Source organism: Erpetoichthys calabaricus, chromosome 2 (assembly GCF_900747795.2).
Source record: "Erpetoichthys calabaricus chromosome 2, fErpCal1.3, whole genome shotgun sequence".
Lineage (NCBI taxonomy): Eukaryota > Metazoa > Chordata > Cladistia > Polypteriformes > Polypteridae > Erpetoichthys > Erpetoichthys calabaricus.
Window position 1 is genome coordinate 84,596,919 of NC_041395.2, and position 18,099 is coordinate 84,615,017.

Sequence of the window (18,099 nt, forward strand, 5' to 3'; positions counted from 1 at the left end):
GATATTTAAGGTTTTGGTGGCAATCAGTTATTACTGGAAGGGTAATTATTTTAGCAGATTTTATATCCATTTTCAACAAGTTGTTTCCAACTTTTTGTAGAGTGTCTGTCTAGTGACCGTCTTGTGCTTCTTTAAGGTTTCACAGTTTGTCCCCTTAAACTCCCTCAACCCCCCAGTTTGGTGTAAAGTCTGATTTATCATATTTCATGCTTACAGTTATGGGCCGAAATCATCTCAGTAGGACTCCACTGATGACCTCAGGCTAGATAAAGCATTCTCATCTTATCTGTAGTCTTTGCCTCCAGCTTGTTAGCAAGCTTATATTTCTGTTTTGTTGAATCAGCTCCTCCAAAAATACAAAAGCCTACTTTGTTAGATTTCTGTTTGCATCAATAATCACATTTCTGATGAGTAGATACAGATGTGAGAAATTAAATATCAATTACCACTCCTAATTAAGGCTCTTTATGAAGCTTTTGTTTTTTGCTGAGTTATTCTTTCCTTTCTTCGCAGCATTGGAGGTTCCATTCCTATTGTTTTCTCATACTTTTCCGAGTTCCTTGCTCAAGAAAAGAGAGGGGAACATCTTAGCTGGCTGTGCATGTTCTGGATGATAGGAGGAATCTATGCTTCAGCTATGGCCTGGGCCATCATCCCACACTATGGTAAGGACAGAAGACTAACATAAATACAAAACCTATTAGCACTGATGACTACAGTTGCCTTACAGCTCAAGGATCATACTTTTAGTCTCAGTCCTCAGGACTTTTTGCTGACTTTTAATTGGTTTCCTTCTACATTAAAAGACATAGGGATTTGACATTATTTGATGATTTGCATTAATCTCAAATTGAGTGGGTGTCTGTGTGTTGTGTGAGCAACTCAGCTGATTCCTTGCCTTGCACATCCTATGAGACTAGATTAAACAAAAAACAGTTTTGAGAACAAATAGATGCTTATATATATATATATATATATATATATATATATATATATATATATATATATACAGTACTGTGCAAAAGTAGGCAGATTTTAGGCAGGTGTGAAAAACAAAGAATTCTTTCAAAAATGGAAGTGTTAATCATTTATTTTCATCAATCAACAAAATACAGTGAATGAACAAAAGAGAAATCTAAATCAAATCAATATTTGGTGTGACCACCCTTTGCCTTCAAAACAGCACCAATTCTTCTAGGTACACTTGCACACAGTTTTTGAAGGAACTCGGCTGGTAGGTTGTTCCAATATCTTGGAGAACTAACCAGATCTTCTGTGGATGTAGGCTTCCTCACATCCTTCTGTCTCTTCATGTAATCCCAGACACACTCGATGATGTCAGATCAGGGCTCTGTGGGGGCCATACCATCACTTCCAGGACTTCTTGTTCTTCTTTACGCTGAAGATAGTTCTTAATGACTTTGGCTGTATGTTTGGGGTCGTTGTCCTGCTGCAGAATAAATTTGGGGCCAATCATATGCCTCCCTGATGGTATTGCATGATGGATAAGTATCTGCCTGTATTTCTCAGCATTGAGAACACCATTAATCCTGACCAAATCTCCAACTCCATTTGCAGAAATGCAGCCCCAAACGTTCAAGGAACCTCCACCATGCTTCACTGTTGCCTGCAGACACTCATTGTACTGCTCTCCAGCCCTTTGACGAATAAACTGCCTTCTGCTACAACCAAATATTTCAAATTTTGACTCATCAGTCCAGAGCACCTGCTGCCATTTTTCTGCACCCCAGTTCCTATGTTTTCGTGCATACTTGAGTCGCTTTACCTTGTTTCCACGTCGAAGGTATGGCTTTTTGGCTGCAACTCTTCCATGAAGACCACTTCTGGCCAGACTTCTCCGGACAGTAGATGGGTGTACCTGGGTCCCACTGGTTTCTGCCAGTTCTGAGCTGATGGCACTGCTGGACATCTTCCGATTTCGAAGGGTAATAAGCTTGATGTGTCTTTCATCTGCTGCACTAAGTTTCCTTGGCTGACCACTGCGTCTACGATCCTCAACGTTGCCCGTTTCTTTGTGCTTCTTCAAAAGAGCTTGAACAGCACATCTTGAAACCCCAGTCTGCTTTGAAATCTTTGTCTGGGAGAGACCTTGCTGATGCAGTATAACTACCTTGTGTCTTGTTGCTGTGCTCAATCTTGCCATGACATGAAACTGTCTTCCACAACCTTACCTTGGTAGCAGAGTTTGACTGTTCCTCACCCAGTTTTAAGCCTCCTACACAGCTGTTTCTGTTTCAGTTAATGACTGTGTTTCGACCTACGTGTGACATTGATGATCATTAGCACCTGTTTGATATAATTGGTTGATCAGACACCTGACTTTAATTCTGCAAAATCCCTGACTTTGTGCAAGTGTACCTATAAGAATTGATGCTGGTTTGAAGGCAAAAGGTAGTAACACCAAATATTGATTTGATTTAGATTTTTGTTTTGTTCGCTCACTTTGCATTTTGTAAATTGATAACAATAAACAATCATTATTTATATTTCTGAAAGCATTCTTTGTTTACAGCATTTTTTCACACCTGCCTAAAACTTTTGCACAGTACTGTATATATATATATGACCATAAATAATCTAACTACCTCAACTGGACAGATCCTTGCTTACTATTGTGATTAAATTAGCATGTTTCCTTAGTTTGTGGTTATTGGCATGGTGGTGCAGTAGTTAGTGCTGCTGCTTCATGGATCTGGGTTCAAATTTCCCATATGGTCTGTGTCTATATTTCTCCCTATATCCGCAGGCATTTTTCTCCCTCATCTCAAAGCTGTGTTTGGTAGGTTAATTGGTGAAAAACAGGTCCTGTGTGCATGAATGGCAGTGAATTAGGACCCAATGCTGGGATAAACTCCACTACTCGTGGCCATAAATTTATTTACATAGGTCTGAGAATGCTGTGCTTTGATTTTATTGTCGTCTTACAATTGTCAGTGCTATCGGTCTTATTCTTCAGACCATTCTTTGAGTCATAGTGCCTCTTTTAAAATGACTAACATCAATAATCAAATTTCTTATAAGTAGATACAAGTATGAACAATTAAATTTTAATTAGAAGCCATCATTCTGAGGTGTGTCAACTCATAGACTGGCTACCATTTAGGAAATAAACACCATAATCTAATCCAAAGTGGAGAAACAAAACTACCTTCAGTAATTCTAATTTAGTAGTCCCATTGAAGCTGCTGTTAGAACTACAGTACATTTGGTTTTGTGCACAACATTGTCTTCCTTGGAAATTACCCCAAAACAATTAAGACAAAGACTTTTGTTGAATAATGATGCAGTTGTTCATTATTATTATTAATAATAATACTAAAAGCAGGCCTGCTTGTGCAATCACCTCCTTATTTTATGTGTGTGCAGGCTGGAGCTTTGCAATGGGGTCAGCATACCAGTTCCACAGTTGGCGGGTATTTGTATTGGTCTGCGCCTTCCCTTCGGTGTTTGCCATTGCAGCTCTCACCTCCATGCCTGAGAGCCCTCGATTCTTCCTGGAGGTCAGTAATCTTTTTATGTCATCTACTTAGAGAAAAGCTAGGTTAATGTACGTAGCATTTATCTTATCAACAACTGCATTTTATTTGTCATCACTTTTCAAGGGTGTGAGGTACAGTGGATAAGGGCTTAGGAAATAAGTGTCTACTTTTAAATCTTACTTGCTGTGTAACAAAAAAGTGTTTTGTTTTTTTGTTCTTTTGAGCAATCACTTGCCAATATTTTTCCAGGAGTTACTGTAGTTTCTGGCTTTCTTTCTGACCAATCTCTTAGTTATTATTAAATCTCAATCTGATTTAACAAAACATGTTCAATATTATGTTTACTTTTTAAAGATGAAGAAGAAGTTGCTGTTATGTTGCAGTCTTGTCCTTATTCATTACATTCTGTTGTAGGCAGAATTGTATTGGCAGAAGGAGTGGGATAAAGGCAGAAAGGTGCACTAGGAGGCCAAGTCTGGGCAGTGGTATGGTCTCAACTAAACAAATACTGTAATAGGGATACAAGATAACAAAACTTGGACTATAGGGGCTTGGCACAGGTAGTACAGTATATGTGGCTGGTCAGAACCGCAAGCTGTCATAAAAAAATAAAACAAACCAAAAGTAAAAGAAACCTTGAAAAGGAAATAGTATTGTGATGAGCAGCCAACAGAGCTCATAGCCAGCTGATGTGGATGTTGAACCGTTGCCTGAAGATCTGGGAACACTCAGGGGACAGTGGTATGCTGTATGGTCACTTAGCCATTATATTAATGCTAGAATGCTGAAATGGCAACACACCCCAACTTGATTACTTAAACCAGAAGTTGGTGGGCAATGTTTTGGGAGGTTCCTCTAGGGTGAGAGCTGCACTGCCTCCATAATAGGCAATTGTGAAGTGTAAGCTATGTGTCGCTTTATGTTGAGGCACACATAATTTAATAAAGACAATAAAATCTACTGGCAAGAATAGCAAAAGTACTATTTATGTTGGCAAGCTGCTGAATGGCAAATTGAAAGCTTATCTGTGTCAAGAAGGTTACAGGAGTATCCTTTCGCTGCAATCATGTTATTACTTATCTGAAAGTTACATTATTAGCACGCTTTACCTGACTTTAAATTGCCTTTTCTCAAGCCTAACCCTCCTGTGAAGGCAGTGGAAAATCAAGTGACTGCTGTTTCAGCATTTATGGGTCCGCTTTGGATGGTACTAGAATGTACTGTCGGCATTGTCTGTGTTTAAAGTGATCCTGGTTTATGCGTCATAGGGAGGAGCAAAATCTCATCATTTCAGTGACAGCTGGTATCAGGCCTCCCTCTCTGTTTGTGTTATTTAATGCCCTCTTTCAAATGTACAATACATAATATTAGATCCATCAATTTTCAAACCTGTCTATCCTAGCCATGACTGCAGAGAGCTGAAGCTTAATTTTGCAGACAATGTAAGGCAGAAATCCATTCTAATAAATGGACAAGCACGGTCGATAATAATATATTAAAATTTTAGTATTTTTTTGTTCTTAAACTATTAAAAAGGTCAGTTACTATGACTGACCCTCCCCCATCTGATACTCACTTAATTGGCTTTAATCAGCTTCTTAATAAAACCTAATAAATACAAAGTGGTCTTTTTAAAGTAAATGAGGTGTACACTTCATTTGCAGCCAGCGATTTAAATTTGCATTTATTTAGTTAGGTTTCAGTACTTGTACTCATTTGCAGGACTCAACTAATGAGTACATCAGTTATGCTGCCTGCATTCAGTCAGGTGGTGCAGTGGTAGTGCTGCCTCCTCGCAGTAAGGAGATCATGGGTTCGCGTCCTGGGTCCTCCTACATGGAGAGAGTTTTGAATAGTGAGAAAAGTGCAATATAAATGTAAAGAATTATTATTATTATTCAACCTACATAGCCTTGCTAGAGCGGGTGCACTACTGGACATGCAAGGTGACTGTTGATGGTGGTACCATTCACAGTTAGAGTCACTATGTAGCGGTCATGAGGATGATAAGATTCACACTGTCCAAGGATGGTATTTTGTTTACTTTATTATGGGCACCCCAGAACCGACACTCTCACACTCACATACAGAGACACTTATAAAGAGGCTCAATTAATCTATAATAAAATATATATTAAACAAATAAAGAAGTAAAAAAACAAGCAACACATATGCAAAGGCATTCCTGGTAATAATTTACAAACACTAAACAAATGAAACTGAATGAAACACTAAATTGTTGTGTGAAGATCTGTAGAAGCTGGGAGACCTCCGGGATTAAGACGTTTACAAGCCCTGACAAAATCGCACAAACAAGCAGGCACAAGACAAGCACATAAATCCAGAATGCTGCTTGTATTCCAGAGGAGGGGCGAAAAGCATAGAAATGAATAAATACAGATCATCCCCTCTGCATCTTTCAGGCCCCATTTTAAAGTGACTGCCTCATTAGCTTCCTTCCCAGCAACCCCTGCGCCACTCTGAAGCTGCCCAATTGAAATAGTACCAGAGGTGGGTAGTAACGAGATACATTTACTCCGTTACATTTACTTGAGTAACTTTTTAAAAAAATTGTACTTCTAAGAGTAGTTTTATTGCACCATACTTTTTACTTTTACTTGAGTACACTTGTGAAGAAGAAACGCTACACTTACTCTGCTACATTGGGTAACACTCGAATCGTTACTTTTTTCCATTATATATGCTGTATTCCAAACATGCACAGCGGAAGACGGCCGCCACGTATTCTTTAGCTAAAACTCCCTAAACCTTTTCCCATTCATTCTCTATGGTAGTAGTAAACCACTACCGATGCGATCTATTTTCTACCACTTCCGTTTTGGGGGGCGCTGTTCTGCGCTTTTTGCCGCTCTGCCAGCCTGCCTGCCTGCGGTGTCTGCCTTCATAGGCGTGCTGGGGCGTTTTTCTTTTTTTCTTAAGTAAATTGTTAAGTTTAAAATGTCGAGCGCGGTTATTTCTGTTGATTAATTAATGCTTTCATTGATTATAGCTAATACTATTATCAAGTGGTCGCTATTTTTGCCTGTTGTATTCAATCTATCTAGCGTCTTTCACATCTATCTCCACTCTCACTGCTTGCTTGCCTGCGTGCAGCGTGTGGCGATTGATATATGATTTAATGTATTTCTTTTTGACATAATTCTCAGAGTTGTAAAATACATATACATTATATATAAAACAAAACTTATATATAGCTAATACTGTTATGCATCTGTCTAGTGCCTTCTCTGTCTGCCTGTTATATAAGTGCCTTCCTTATCTATCCGTTTATCTAGTGCCTTTCACATGTGAATGTACTCTCACTGTCTGCTTGCCTTTCTGCAGCACCTGTCTTATAGTGCCTTTCACATCTATCTATCTATCTATCTATCTATCTATCTATCTATCTATCTATCTATCTATCTATCTATCTATCTATCTATCTATCTATCTATCTATCTATCTATCTATCTATCTATCTATCTATCCAGCTGTTGTTTTTCTCCTGACAGTTTTATATCTTTTATTATACAGTGCCTTCCCAGTTTATCTATCTAGTAACTTCTCTGTCTGTGCATTATTCAGTGATCTGTCTGACAGTGTATGTCTTACAGAACTTAAAAATAAGAACAGTTATAAGGACACTTGTTCATGTTAATTGCACTCTCAATTTTTATTTTTTGTAAAAAGAACATCCTACATTTATTATACAGTGACTGTGTCAACTATCCGCGACTGGCCAGTCAAGGTAAAATGAGACTTCTTGTACGTGCACAAGCTGCCTTGTTCTAATGTTACTTTGTATCAGCTGTGCTATTTGGAGGGCAAGTGAATATGCAGTATTATACTGTCAGTGTACAGTGAATCTTGTCACTGTAAGTAGTTTGCACTGTTCAAACATACATGTTACCTGCTGTAGGTATTGGCTTCAAAACCTTTGTTGTGAAAAACTGAGATTTGGAACTTTGTGTTATTTCTGCATCTTTATTTTGTAAAGATGTAATTTATTTTCACTCATTTTTTTTATTTTATTATTTGGAAATAGCAGAATTTGCACCTTATTTTATATTTTTGTCTGTCTTATACGACATTTCTAAAAAATAAATCATTTATTATGATCAAACAGTTACTCAGTACTTGAGTAGTCTTTTCACCAAATACTTTTTTACTCTTACTTGAGTAATTTTTTGGATGACTACTTTTTACTTCTACTTGAGTAATATTATTTTGAAGTAACGCAACTCTTACTTGAGTACAATTATTGGCTACTCTACCCACCTTTGAATACTACCGGGGCTGCTGGGAGTTGTAGGAAATGTAAGTAGCGCTGCTACAACTAGACCAAATCATGATTATTTCTACCATGCTATCTACTACATGATGTCTACTATCCACTTTCAGGTGAAGATTGACCTCCAAAGTTATTCCTCTTTTTATTTTTATTTTATTTTATTGTAGAATCAACTCTTGGTAGCATGCAGAAGGGCAGCCGTGTGGTTCATGCTTATGGGCGCCATTCTCATCCCTACCACCTTCGCTGTCACTTCCCCTACCTCTTCATTCATTATTCAGAATAGCGCTGCCAGGATCCTGATGAGGGTGCGAAAGCATGACCATATCACCTCAATCCTGAAAACCCTTCACTGGCTCCCTGTCCCACTCAGTGTAGAGTACAAGGTCGTTCTCCTCACCCATCAGTTCATTTATGGACATGCCCCCCTTTACTTACAGGAACTCCTTACCCCTCATACCTCCTCATGCACCCTCCGCTCTGTACACACTAACACTCTCCAAGTCCCTAGAACCAAGCTTCGCAGTGTGGGTGATAGGGCTTTTTCATCTGTGGTGCCGAGACTGTGGAACGCCCTCCCTGACTACATGAGAGCCCCACAGTCGACTGATGTTTTTAAACAGAATCTAAAAACTCATCTTTTTAGAAAGATATTTTGTTAAAGTATAAATAGATTTTCTTGTTTTACTATTTTATTTTTACTCTGTAGCACTTTGAGATTGCTAAAATATAAAGCGCAATATAAATAAAATGTATTATTATTATTATTATTATTCATATCTTAAATCATTCTTGAGGCAGATTGAAGACTTAAGTGCCAGCTTAAGTAAAAACTTAAAGAAAACATACTAAATAATTGCAACACAAACACTGACTCAATCAGTTTTAACATGAAAAGATGCCATCTAGTTTATTTATTTAGCTAATAGCTACTGTAAGTAGTCCCGATATCTCACCCTGATATTCATTAAGGGTTGCCAAGGTTTCTGCTTTCACTACATGTCTCGGTAGTTTGGTCCAGATTCCCACAAGTCTTAGCATAAAGAAGTGTTTTCTGGCTTCAGACTTTAATGCACTTACCCTTAATTTCCATTGGTGTCCTTGAGTACGGGATTTATCGGTAAGCTGAAAGAATGTTGCTGGATCTACTTTATCAATGGCTTTGAGGATTTTAAAGACCTCAATCAGGTTCACATGCAGTCTCCTCTGCTTGAGACTAAACAGGTTTAATTCTCGGAGTCGTTCCGTGTATGATGTGTCCTTAAGTCCTAAAATATACCTTGTTAGCGTCCTCTGCACAGCTTCAAGTACTGCTATGTCTTTATAGTGTGGTGACCAGAACTGCACACAACACTCCAGATGCCGTCTCACTAGTGCAATTATATAGTCTAAGCATAATGTCTCTAAGCATAACAGTTTTTACAATATAACCTAACATTTTATTTCCCTTTTAATTGCTTCTGCACATTGCTTTGACAATGAGAACATTGTGTTAATATAAACCCCTAAATCCTTTACAGAGGTTGCTTCCTGTAAGACAGTGTTTTCCATTTTGTATTTATAATTACCATTCCTGTTGCCCAGCTATAGCATTTAGCACTTTTCTACATTAAAGTGCATTTTCCAGGTGTTTGCCCAGCTCTAAAGCTTGTACAGCTATTTTTGAATTCTTTATTTCTTGCTCCTCAGTGTCTGCCATTCCTCCAGTTTTAGAGTCATCTGTGAATTTTACTAAGTATACCAGAGTCAATGTCATCAATATAAATCAGAAAAAGTAACGGTCTAAGGACAGACCCCTGAGGGACTCCACTGATGACCTCATTCCACGTACAGCCTGTAATAAGGAGCAGACCAGGGGGTGTTTTCTTGTTTCAAGAACCAGGCAGCTTTGTAGGCTGTTTAAAATGTATTAAAATGCACCCATTCAAAGATTTTTTATTTCTTATATATAGATGGTTTTACTTAATCAGACTCAGTATTACCAAGTACAATTTTCTTATTGCCCTGTCATGTAATTTTCCTATTTCAATCATTTATTTCTCAAAAAGCACATTTTTTTTCTTATTGTCTAAGAGGCTTTTCTTCTCCTTCTTCTTCTTCTTCTTCTGGGTGCTCCTGTTAGGGGTTGGCACAGCGGATCATCTTCCTTCCATATCTTTCTGTCTGCATCTTTTTCTGTTACACCCATCACCTGCATGTCCTCTCTCACCACATCCATAAACCTTCTCTTAGGCCTTCCTCTTTTCGTCTTCTCTGGCAGCTCTATCCTTAGCATCCTTCTCCCAATATTCTCCGCTTCTCTCCTCTGCACATGTCCAAACCAATGCAATCTCGCCTCTCTGACTTTGTCTCCCAACTGTCCAACTTGAGCTGACCCTCTAATGTACTCATTTCTAATCCTATCCATCCTCGTCACACCCAGTGCAAATCTTAGCATCTTTAGCTCTGCTACCTCCAGCTCTGTCTCCTGCTTTCTAGTCAGTGCCACCGTCTCCAACCCATAAAACATAGCTGGTCTCACTACTGTCCTGTAGACCTTCCCTTTCACTCTTGCTGATAACCGTCTGTCACAAATTTCTCCTGACACTCTTCTCCACCCATTCCACCCTGCCTGCACTCTCTTTTTCACCTCTCTTCCACAATCCCTATTACTCTGTACTGTTGATCCCAAGTATTTAAACTCATCCACCTTCGCCAACTCTACTCCTTGCATCCTCACCATTCCACTGACCTCCCTCTCATTTACACACATGTATTCTGTCTTGTTCCTACTGACCTTCATTCCTCTCCTCTCTAGAGCATATCTCCACCTCTCCAGGGTCTCCTCAACCTGCTCCCTACTATTGCTACAGATCACAATGTCATCAGCAAACATCATAGTCCACGGGGATTCCTGTCTAGGCTTTTCTTGCAGTGGTCAAATAAATTATTATTTTCTACCACTGGTTTATTACAAAAGCACTAAACCTGACAATGAAAAAAAATTGTGGGATAACCCCTATCCTGTATGTACGTGAAAATATCCTGTATGTACATGAATATATCCTGTACATACATTAAAATATCATACGGGATTCTTTTATATACGCACAAACTGTTTTCACGTACGTACGAGATACTTTCCTGTATGTACAAGATGTTTTATACCCGAAGCGCATTATGTATGTATGAGATATTTTCACGTACATATGAGATAAGGGCTATTCCATACTTTTTTTTTCATTGTGCAGTTCAGAGCTTCCAAAGAAACTGGTAGCTACTGTAGGTTAATTCTTATTTGTTTTCATTTCATTTTTATACATGCTGAGGTAAATAAATAACCTGTCTGTTTCTCAGCTGGATACAGACACATGCATGGTTTCATCATTTATTTCCTTATTTACATGAAATCTATTCCCATGATGGTCATTGTAAACAGACAAATGAATAAATAGTATCCTTACCTCAGGAAAAATAGTGCCAAAATTCTGTAATAAAATGTATCACTTCTAGTTTCCTTTTGTTTTTATAAGCATACCTCAGAAACAAACAAACACATGTTTTCTGAAATAAGAATCTTTCCTGCTCCAAACTGGACACGTTCTGTAAGTTTTAAGATTTGGATCTTTTCCCCATAGGCCACCATTTTAAACTGCAAAATCAGGGTTGGTATTTTTAAAAATTTATACCAAAAGCTTCATGCAAAACACAATTTGCTGCAACCTGAAAAATACTGAACTTATGCTCATTTTAATTGGATGATACTTTTCATTATTGACTCATCATATTTAAGTCTTCTGAAAGAATCACCACAGCACATGGATATTTAATGACTCGCTGCTGTGCCAATATTGAAATCCAATATTCAAGCATCTTGGCACTTTGTATTGTATGTTTGTTGCATTGTGGCTTGCAGTATCCTTAGGTCTGAACCCAACAAGCAGGGGTCTGACTGGTAAAAGTTGGACCTAACACTGATAGAAGCCTTATACTTAGTTACACACTTACTTTTTTCCCCTCAAATGTCAGTCTGTCTTTTCGCCTTTCCTTTGAGCATATCATATCAAAAAGCCATAATCAATAAAGTCCTATTCCTGATTAGAAAATCTTTGCATTTGCATCTTTCCGAAGTCCTTCAGGAGCTAGACATAAACATCTCAAGTCAGCCATTAAAATGATTTCACTGGTTGAAGTTTGTGGCCCTGAATTAGTCACTTAATCCGACTATGTTTTAGTTGACAACTGCATGTATGGTATACCATCTATAAATTGCACAGTCAATGGTGCTCACTATGAATTAAAATGGATTTCTGGCAATTCATGTTATAAACTTTACTTTTCAGTGGAAGAGGTGACTCTGGAGTCTTATCAACTAATTGGCACAATGTACCCCTGACAGTCATGGTAATCCCACAAAGGCATCAAGTACAGACATTTTACAGTCACTTCATTAAAGTCCACTTAATTTTATTTTTTCATATTCTTTTTGCTATTTTAATTTCAAATAAAAATAGATAGATAGATAGATAGATAGATAGATAGATAGATAGATAGATAGATAGATAGATAGATACTTTATTAATCCCAATGGGAAATTCACATTCTTCAGCAGCAGCATACTGATACAATAAATAATAAATATTAAAGTGGTAGGAGTGATCAATAAATAAAAATAGAAAAATAAAAGTAGAAAAGTACACATACATATATAGAAGCATAGTTTTATAAATTATACATTACCTATTTTATATTGTGCCTTTGATCACACTCATAAGACAATTTGCAAAGCAAAAATACAATTTAAATGGGTTCTTAAGTAGAAATACACTTATTGAGAATAAAGAGAACTCAGCTGACTACAGTAAATGTAGTAGTAAGCAGCAGCACATCTACAAGATGCACATGAATATAAATTAAATTTGTAACATAAATAACAGGAAAATAGTGAGACTGTCAGACATTTTGGAAATAGTCCTTCCAACAAACGATAATGAAAATATGATGAACTTAACATAAATAAGACTTAACTAAAATAAGAATCGATACATTTTACAGAAAGGACGGCATTAGTAAATAAAAAAAATAATTTGAAAAGAAATTTTAATAAAGAATCAGCAGTTTAAAAATGTATGTGGCACTATTTAATTTTTTTTATTGCTAGAACTCTACCAACAAGCTTGTAGAGAGATTTCCACAAATTAACAGAAATAGAAGTGAACATGACACTTTTGTAGCAGGGCTTTTTATAGTAAGAAGGCTTGTGTCAGAAGATGTCAAAAATAAAGTAACTTCATATAGCATAAACAGTAGGGGCTTTGGAGTTTAGCACTTTGTTAGATGGCATTGGCATCACTTGGGATGCCAGTGTGTAGCAGACCCAGTATAGGTTTAGGTGAGATGTGCTTCTTACATTTCATGCACATGAGAATTATGTCAAGAGCATTTTGAACCTGATGTGCTTTGTTATTTCTTTGCATAACAAGAATTTTAAATTATGGAAGCTCTGGACTGCACAATGAAATAAAATATGGGATAGCCCTTATCTTGTATGTACGTGAAAATATCTTGTACGTACTGGGTACACTCACGTACGTACAAGATGTTTTCACGTACGTACAAGATACGTTCACCTACGTATGACATAAAGTTAGATTTAAAAAAATTACAAAAATTCACTGTGCGTATGTAAAAACATTTTGTTTGTATGTATGTGAAAATATCTGAAATGTACATAAAAGTATCCCACATGCACATGAAAACGACTCATACGTATGAGAAAGTATCTCGTACATACATGAAAACATCAAAAGATATTTTCACGTATGTACGGGATAGGGGTTATCCCATTATTTTTTTCATTGTGTGGTTCATAGCTTCTGTATTAAATAGAGGAAAAGGTAAAAATTATGCCAGCATCAGAGTAGTATGTATGTTGTTTTTTTTATATATAAATGATTGAGTGGCTTCGTTCTTCACCTACAGTGGATTAAGAAAGTATTCAGACTACTTCAGATTTTCACATTTTCTTATGTTGCAACCTTCTTGCTAAAATCATTTAAATTGATTTTTCCCTCATCAAGCAAAATTCAGTGCCCCAAAATGACAAAGTAAATACAGGATATTTTCTGAATCCACCACATATCACTGTAGAGTGAGAATGTCATTCCACAAAACAACTTCTTATTCCTGTAAAATTAATTTAATAAAAGAAGGAAATGTTATTAGATAGAAGCACTTGTTGGAGCAAGGTGGATTGAGTTGCTACCTCACAGATCCTATCTGTGGTTTTGTATGGATGTCTAGTTGTGACGTAATATCTGTGTAAGTGTGTGTTTGAGCCATTATGAAGATGTTTTGAATAATAATGCAGACCACTATGCCATCTTTCTTATTACTTTCATGTTGAACTATACTTTTCTGTAATTGTATGCTATCAAGAAATATGGCCCATTCCTTAAAAGCCATATGTTCTTTTTTCAATGACCATTATGCAATGTGGACTTTCTGGCAACCTATTTTGTAAATGCAAGACCATGACCTTGATAGCTCACACTGTGATTGTATCCTTGCCTTCATTCTATATTATTAATAACATTCTGCGAAACAAGGAATGATTAATTTACTATCGCACAACCTTCAGGCACACCGCATCCATAGAATTTAGCTTCATTGTTGAACTTGACCGTAAATCTTTAAAAAATGTCAAACACTCCGTGAAGCTTTCAACAAATATAGAATTGAAGTAAAATACAAGGCTGGTATCCACTAGCTGAAATATGAACCAGTGTCTTTTCTGTGTTGCAGAGATCATGCTTTGATTTCCAAATAGTTCATTTCTATGCTGTCACTGAAGTCTGCTGTCCTTTTTCTCTCTCTCTCTGCTTTTGAAGCCGATACAACTATGGAATTAAATTCTGATAAAAGTTTATTATCCTAATACGCTGAACTTGGTTTTTTGCCTGGTAGAGTGGAATGCATTAAAAAAGCAAATAGGCTCATTGTCAGGAAATCATGTGGGTAATCTGACTGTCAGCGCTTCTGTCACAAAGTCATTTCCATTTAAATGTCTTTTGACCACATTTTCTGAATTCATAATACGCGAGCTAATCAAGGAGAAATGTTAGAAAAAAAAAACAACCTTGTAGGCCCTGAATAGTATTGAGCGGTTGGAGGAAAAGAACAGGACAGGGGAAGTGGTTATTTCTTTCTGTGGGACTGACATGTTTAAAAGAGGTGAGTAGTAGTGAGTCCCTTAGACTGAGCAAAACGCATCAGTCAGCACAGCTGTATACGGCTGGAGCTTGTGTGTGAGATGGTGAGCAGTACTGAATTACAGCTACAAACATTTGTGGGGACTGTTATGATCCTTTACGAGTTGACATGTGTTTGCTCAAGAAACTCCCATTTTTTCCCCACATCATGAAGGTTTGTATGTCAGGATAAATAGTGACTCTGCATTGGACTGGGGAGTGGGCATGCCTTGTTGTGGACTGCTTTGCCATTCATAGCTAATCCCTCTTCTCAATTAGGTCTTGCAGTGACCTGTTGCCCAAGCCATATTTTAAACCAGGAACTAGTCAATATAAGTTTTTAATATTAATGAAAATAATCCTGATTTTGATTCTTTATGATGTAATGAAGCATTTATATCAAATGATTTAAATTAAACAAATTGCAATAATATTCATGCACTAATCAATCAAATACTACAATGAAGAGATGGTTAATAACAAGAGGTCAGTGTCACTATGAGGAGAAATACAGATTTTCACAAAATAGACCATTTTACTTTTACTAGAATTAACCAAAGAACAGCAAGAAGCACAGGCCACCAAAATAAAAATGCAACCTGCCAAAAATGCAGATTCTGTAGGTGTTTTGGCACAAAGGGCCAGTGGGGCAAAGTCCCACGACATGTCATGCAAAATAAGTAGCAAGCTTCCCTCAGTAATTTAACTTATTATTAAAATGTTTATAATTACCCCCAGCTTTGTCTTCTTAAGCAGATTTTAAAATTTTCTATCATATACTGACTATAATTACTTAACTAGAAAAATATTCTTGTAGTATGTGAAAATATTTTTGTCCAGTTTGCTGAAAGTCTTTATCCTGGCCAAGGGGCTGGAAAAATTGACCCTGCAGTGTTCTCTAAACCCTTAGCCGTGTGCGCATGTGAAACATAAAGTTTGCAGATCAGAGATGGGACTTGAAGGCCATTGCCTATATTACAATCTTGTTGTTGTTGTTTTTTCCAGGACAATCCATATTGTGGGCCAGTAAGCTTTCTTCTTTGAAATTAGACAATCTTCATTACTGTCTTTTGTTGGCCGACAAATCTCAGACAGCGTACAGCGTACATCTCAAGAGGGGAAATTATGATTGTATAAGTTGCATGGTTAATTTACCCAATGGACGAAACTCTGCAGTTGTATAAATGCTGCCACTGTGCCACAACTGTACTACTGCCTTACTTTCTACATGCTGCTGCTTAATTATTGCTCACATCTGACTAGCAATGCAGATTTGCATAAAAACTAATCTCTTCATATGGTTAACTTTGTTAAAAATAAGATCTCTACCCTACATTGCCTTTCACAATACAGAGTGATTGAATCTTTAAAGAATAAAGCAGCATCATTTAACTTTTTTGGTAGCATTTTATATATCATTGTGGTGTGTCCAAAGTTTTTATTATATTGCTATTGAAATAGAAATGCTGTTTTGACAATATTTATCTGGCTATTAATTTACCCAGGGTTTCACATTTTAGGAATTTCATTGCTTTCTGCATATGTGACTGTAACACTATTTATATTGTAATAAATAATTTTTTTATTTATATCCTAGAATGGAAAGCATGATGAAGGATGGATGGTCCTCAAGCAGGTTCATGATACTAACATGAGAGCTAAGGGTCACCCAGAGAGAGTGTTCTCTGTAAGTAATTTCTAATGAATATGTTATAACACCGCACTAACTACTCCGTCAAATACTAAAAGGTCTCTTCATTCACACATGTCTTCCAAACAGTCAATTTTATTACATTTATTTGTTCTTAATCATATACAGTCATATGAAAAAGTTTGGGAACCCCTCTTAATTCTTTGGATTTTTGTTTATCGTTGGCTGAGCTTTCAAAGTAGCAACTTCCTTTTAATATATGACATGCCTTATGGAAATAGTAGTATTTCCGCAGTGACATTAAGTTTATTGGATTAACAGAAAATATGCAATATGCATCATAACAAAATTACACAGGTGCATAAATTTGGGCGCCCCAACAGAGATATTACATCAATACTTAGTTGAGCCTCCTTTTGCAAATATAACAGCCTCTAGACGCCTCCTATAGCCTTTGATGAGTGTCTGGATTCTAGATGGAGGTATTTTTGACCATTCTGCCATACAAAATCTCTCCAGTTCAGTTAAATTTGATGGCTGCCGAGCATGGACGGCCTGCTTCAAATCATCCCATAGATTTTCGATGATATTCAAGTCAGGGGACTGTGACGGCCATTCCAGAACATTGTACTTCTCCCTCTGCATGAATGCCTTTGTAGATTTCGAACTGTGTTTTGGGTCATTGTCTTGTTGGAATTTCCAACCCCTGCGTAACTTCAACTTTGTGACTGATGCTTGAACATTATCCTGAAGAATTTGTTGATATTGGGTTGAATTCATCAGACCCTCGACTTTAACAAGGGCCCCAGTCCCTGAACTAGCCACACAGCATGATGGAACCTCCACCAAATTTGACAGTAAGTAGCAGGTGTTTTTCTGGGAATGCGGTGTTCTTCTTCCGCTATGCAAAGCAGTTTTTGTTATGACCAGATAACTCAATTTTTGTCTCATCAGTCCAAAGCACTTTGTTCCAAAATGAATCTGGCTTGTCTAAATGAGCATTTGCATGCAACAAGCGACTCTGTTTGTGGCGTGAATGCAGAAAGCGCTTCTTTCTCATCACCCTGCCATACAGATGTTCTTTGTGCAAATTGTGCTGAATTGTAGAACGATGTACAGATACACCATCTGCAGCAAGATGTTCTTGCAGATCTTTGGAAGTGATCTGTGGGTTGTCTGTAACCATTCTCACAATCCTGCGCATATGCCGCTCCTGTATTTTTCTTGGCCTGCCACACCTGGGTTTAACAGCAACTGTGCCTGTGGCCTTCCATTTCCTGATTACATTCCTTACAGTTGAAACTGACAGTTTAAACCTCTGAGATAGCTTTTTGTAGCCTTCTCCTAAGCCATGATACTGAACAAGCTTTGTTTTCAGATCTTTTGAGAGTTGCTTTGAGAATCCCATGCTGTCACTCTTCAGAGGAG

The 18,099-nt window shown here is 37.3% G+C and overlaps 1 protein-coding gene across 1 annotated transcript in view; it reads left to right on the forward strand.

Moving 5' to 3' along the window:
* The window catches only part of sv2a (synaptic vesicle glycoprotein 2A), an 885,655-nt gene that overhangs the window by 124,374 nt on the left and 743,182 nt on the right, over positions 1 to 18,099 (forward strand). The window contains exons 4-6 of the mRNA XM_028794012.2: positions 514 to 665; positions 3,388 to 3,521; positions 16,618 to 16,707. Coding sequence (XP_028649845.2) covers positions 514 to 665; positions 3,388 to 3,521; positions 16,618 to 16,707 — 376 coding nt within the window. The remainder of the gene's footprint in view (positions 1 to 513; positions 666 to 3,387; positions 3,522 to 16,617; positions 16,708 to 18,099) is intronic.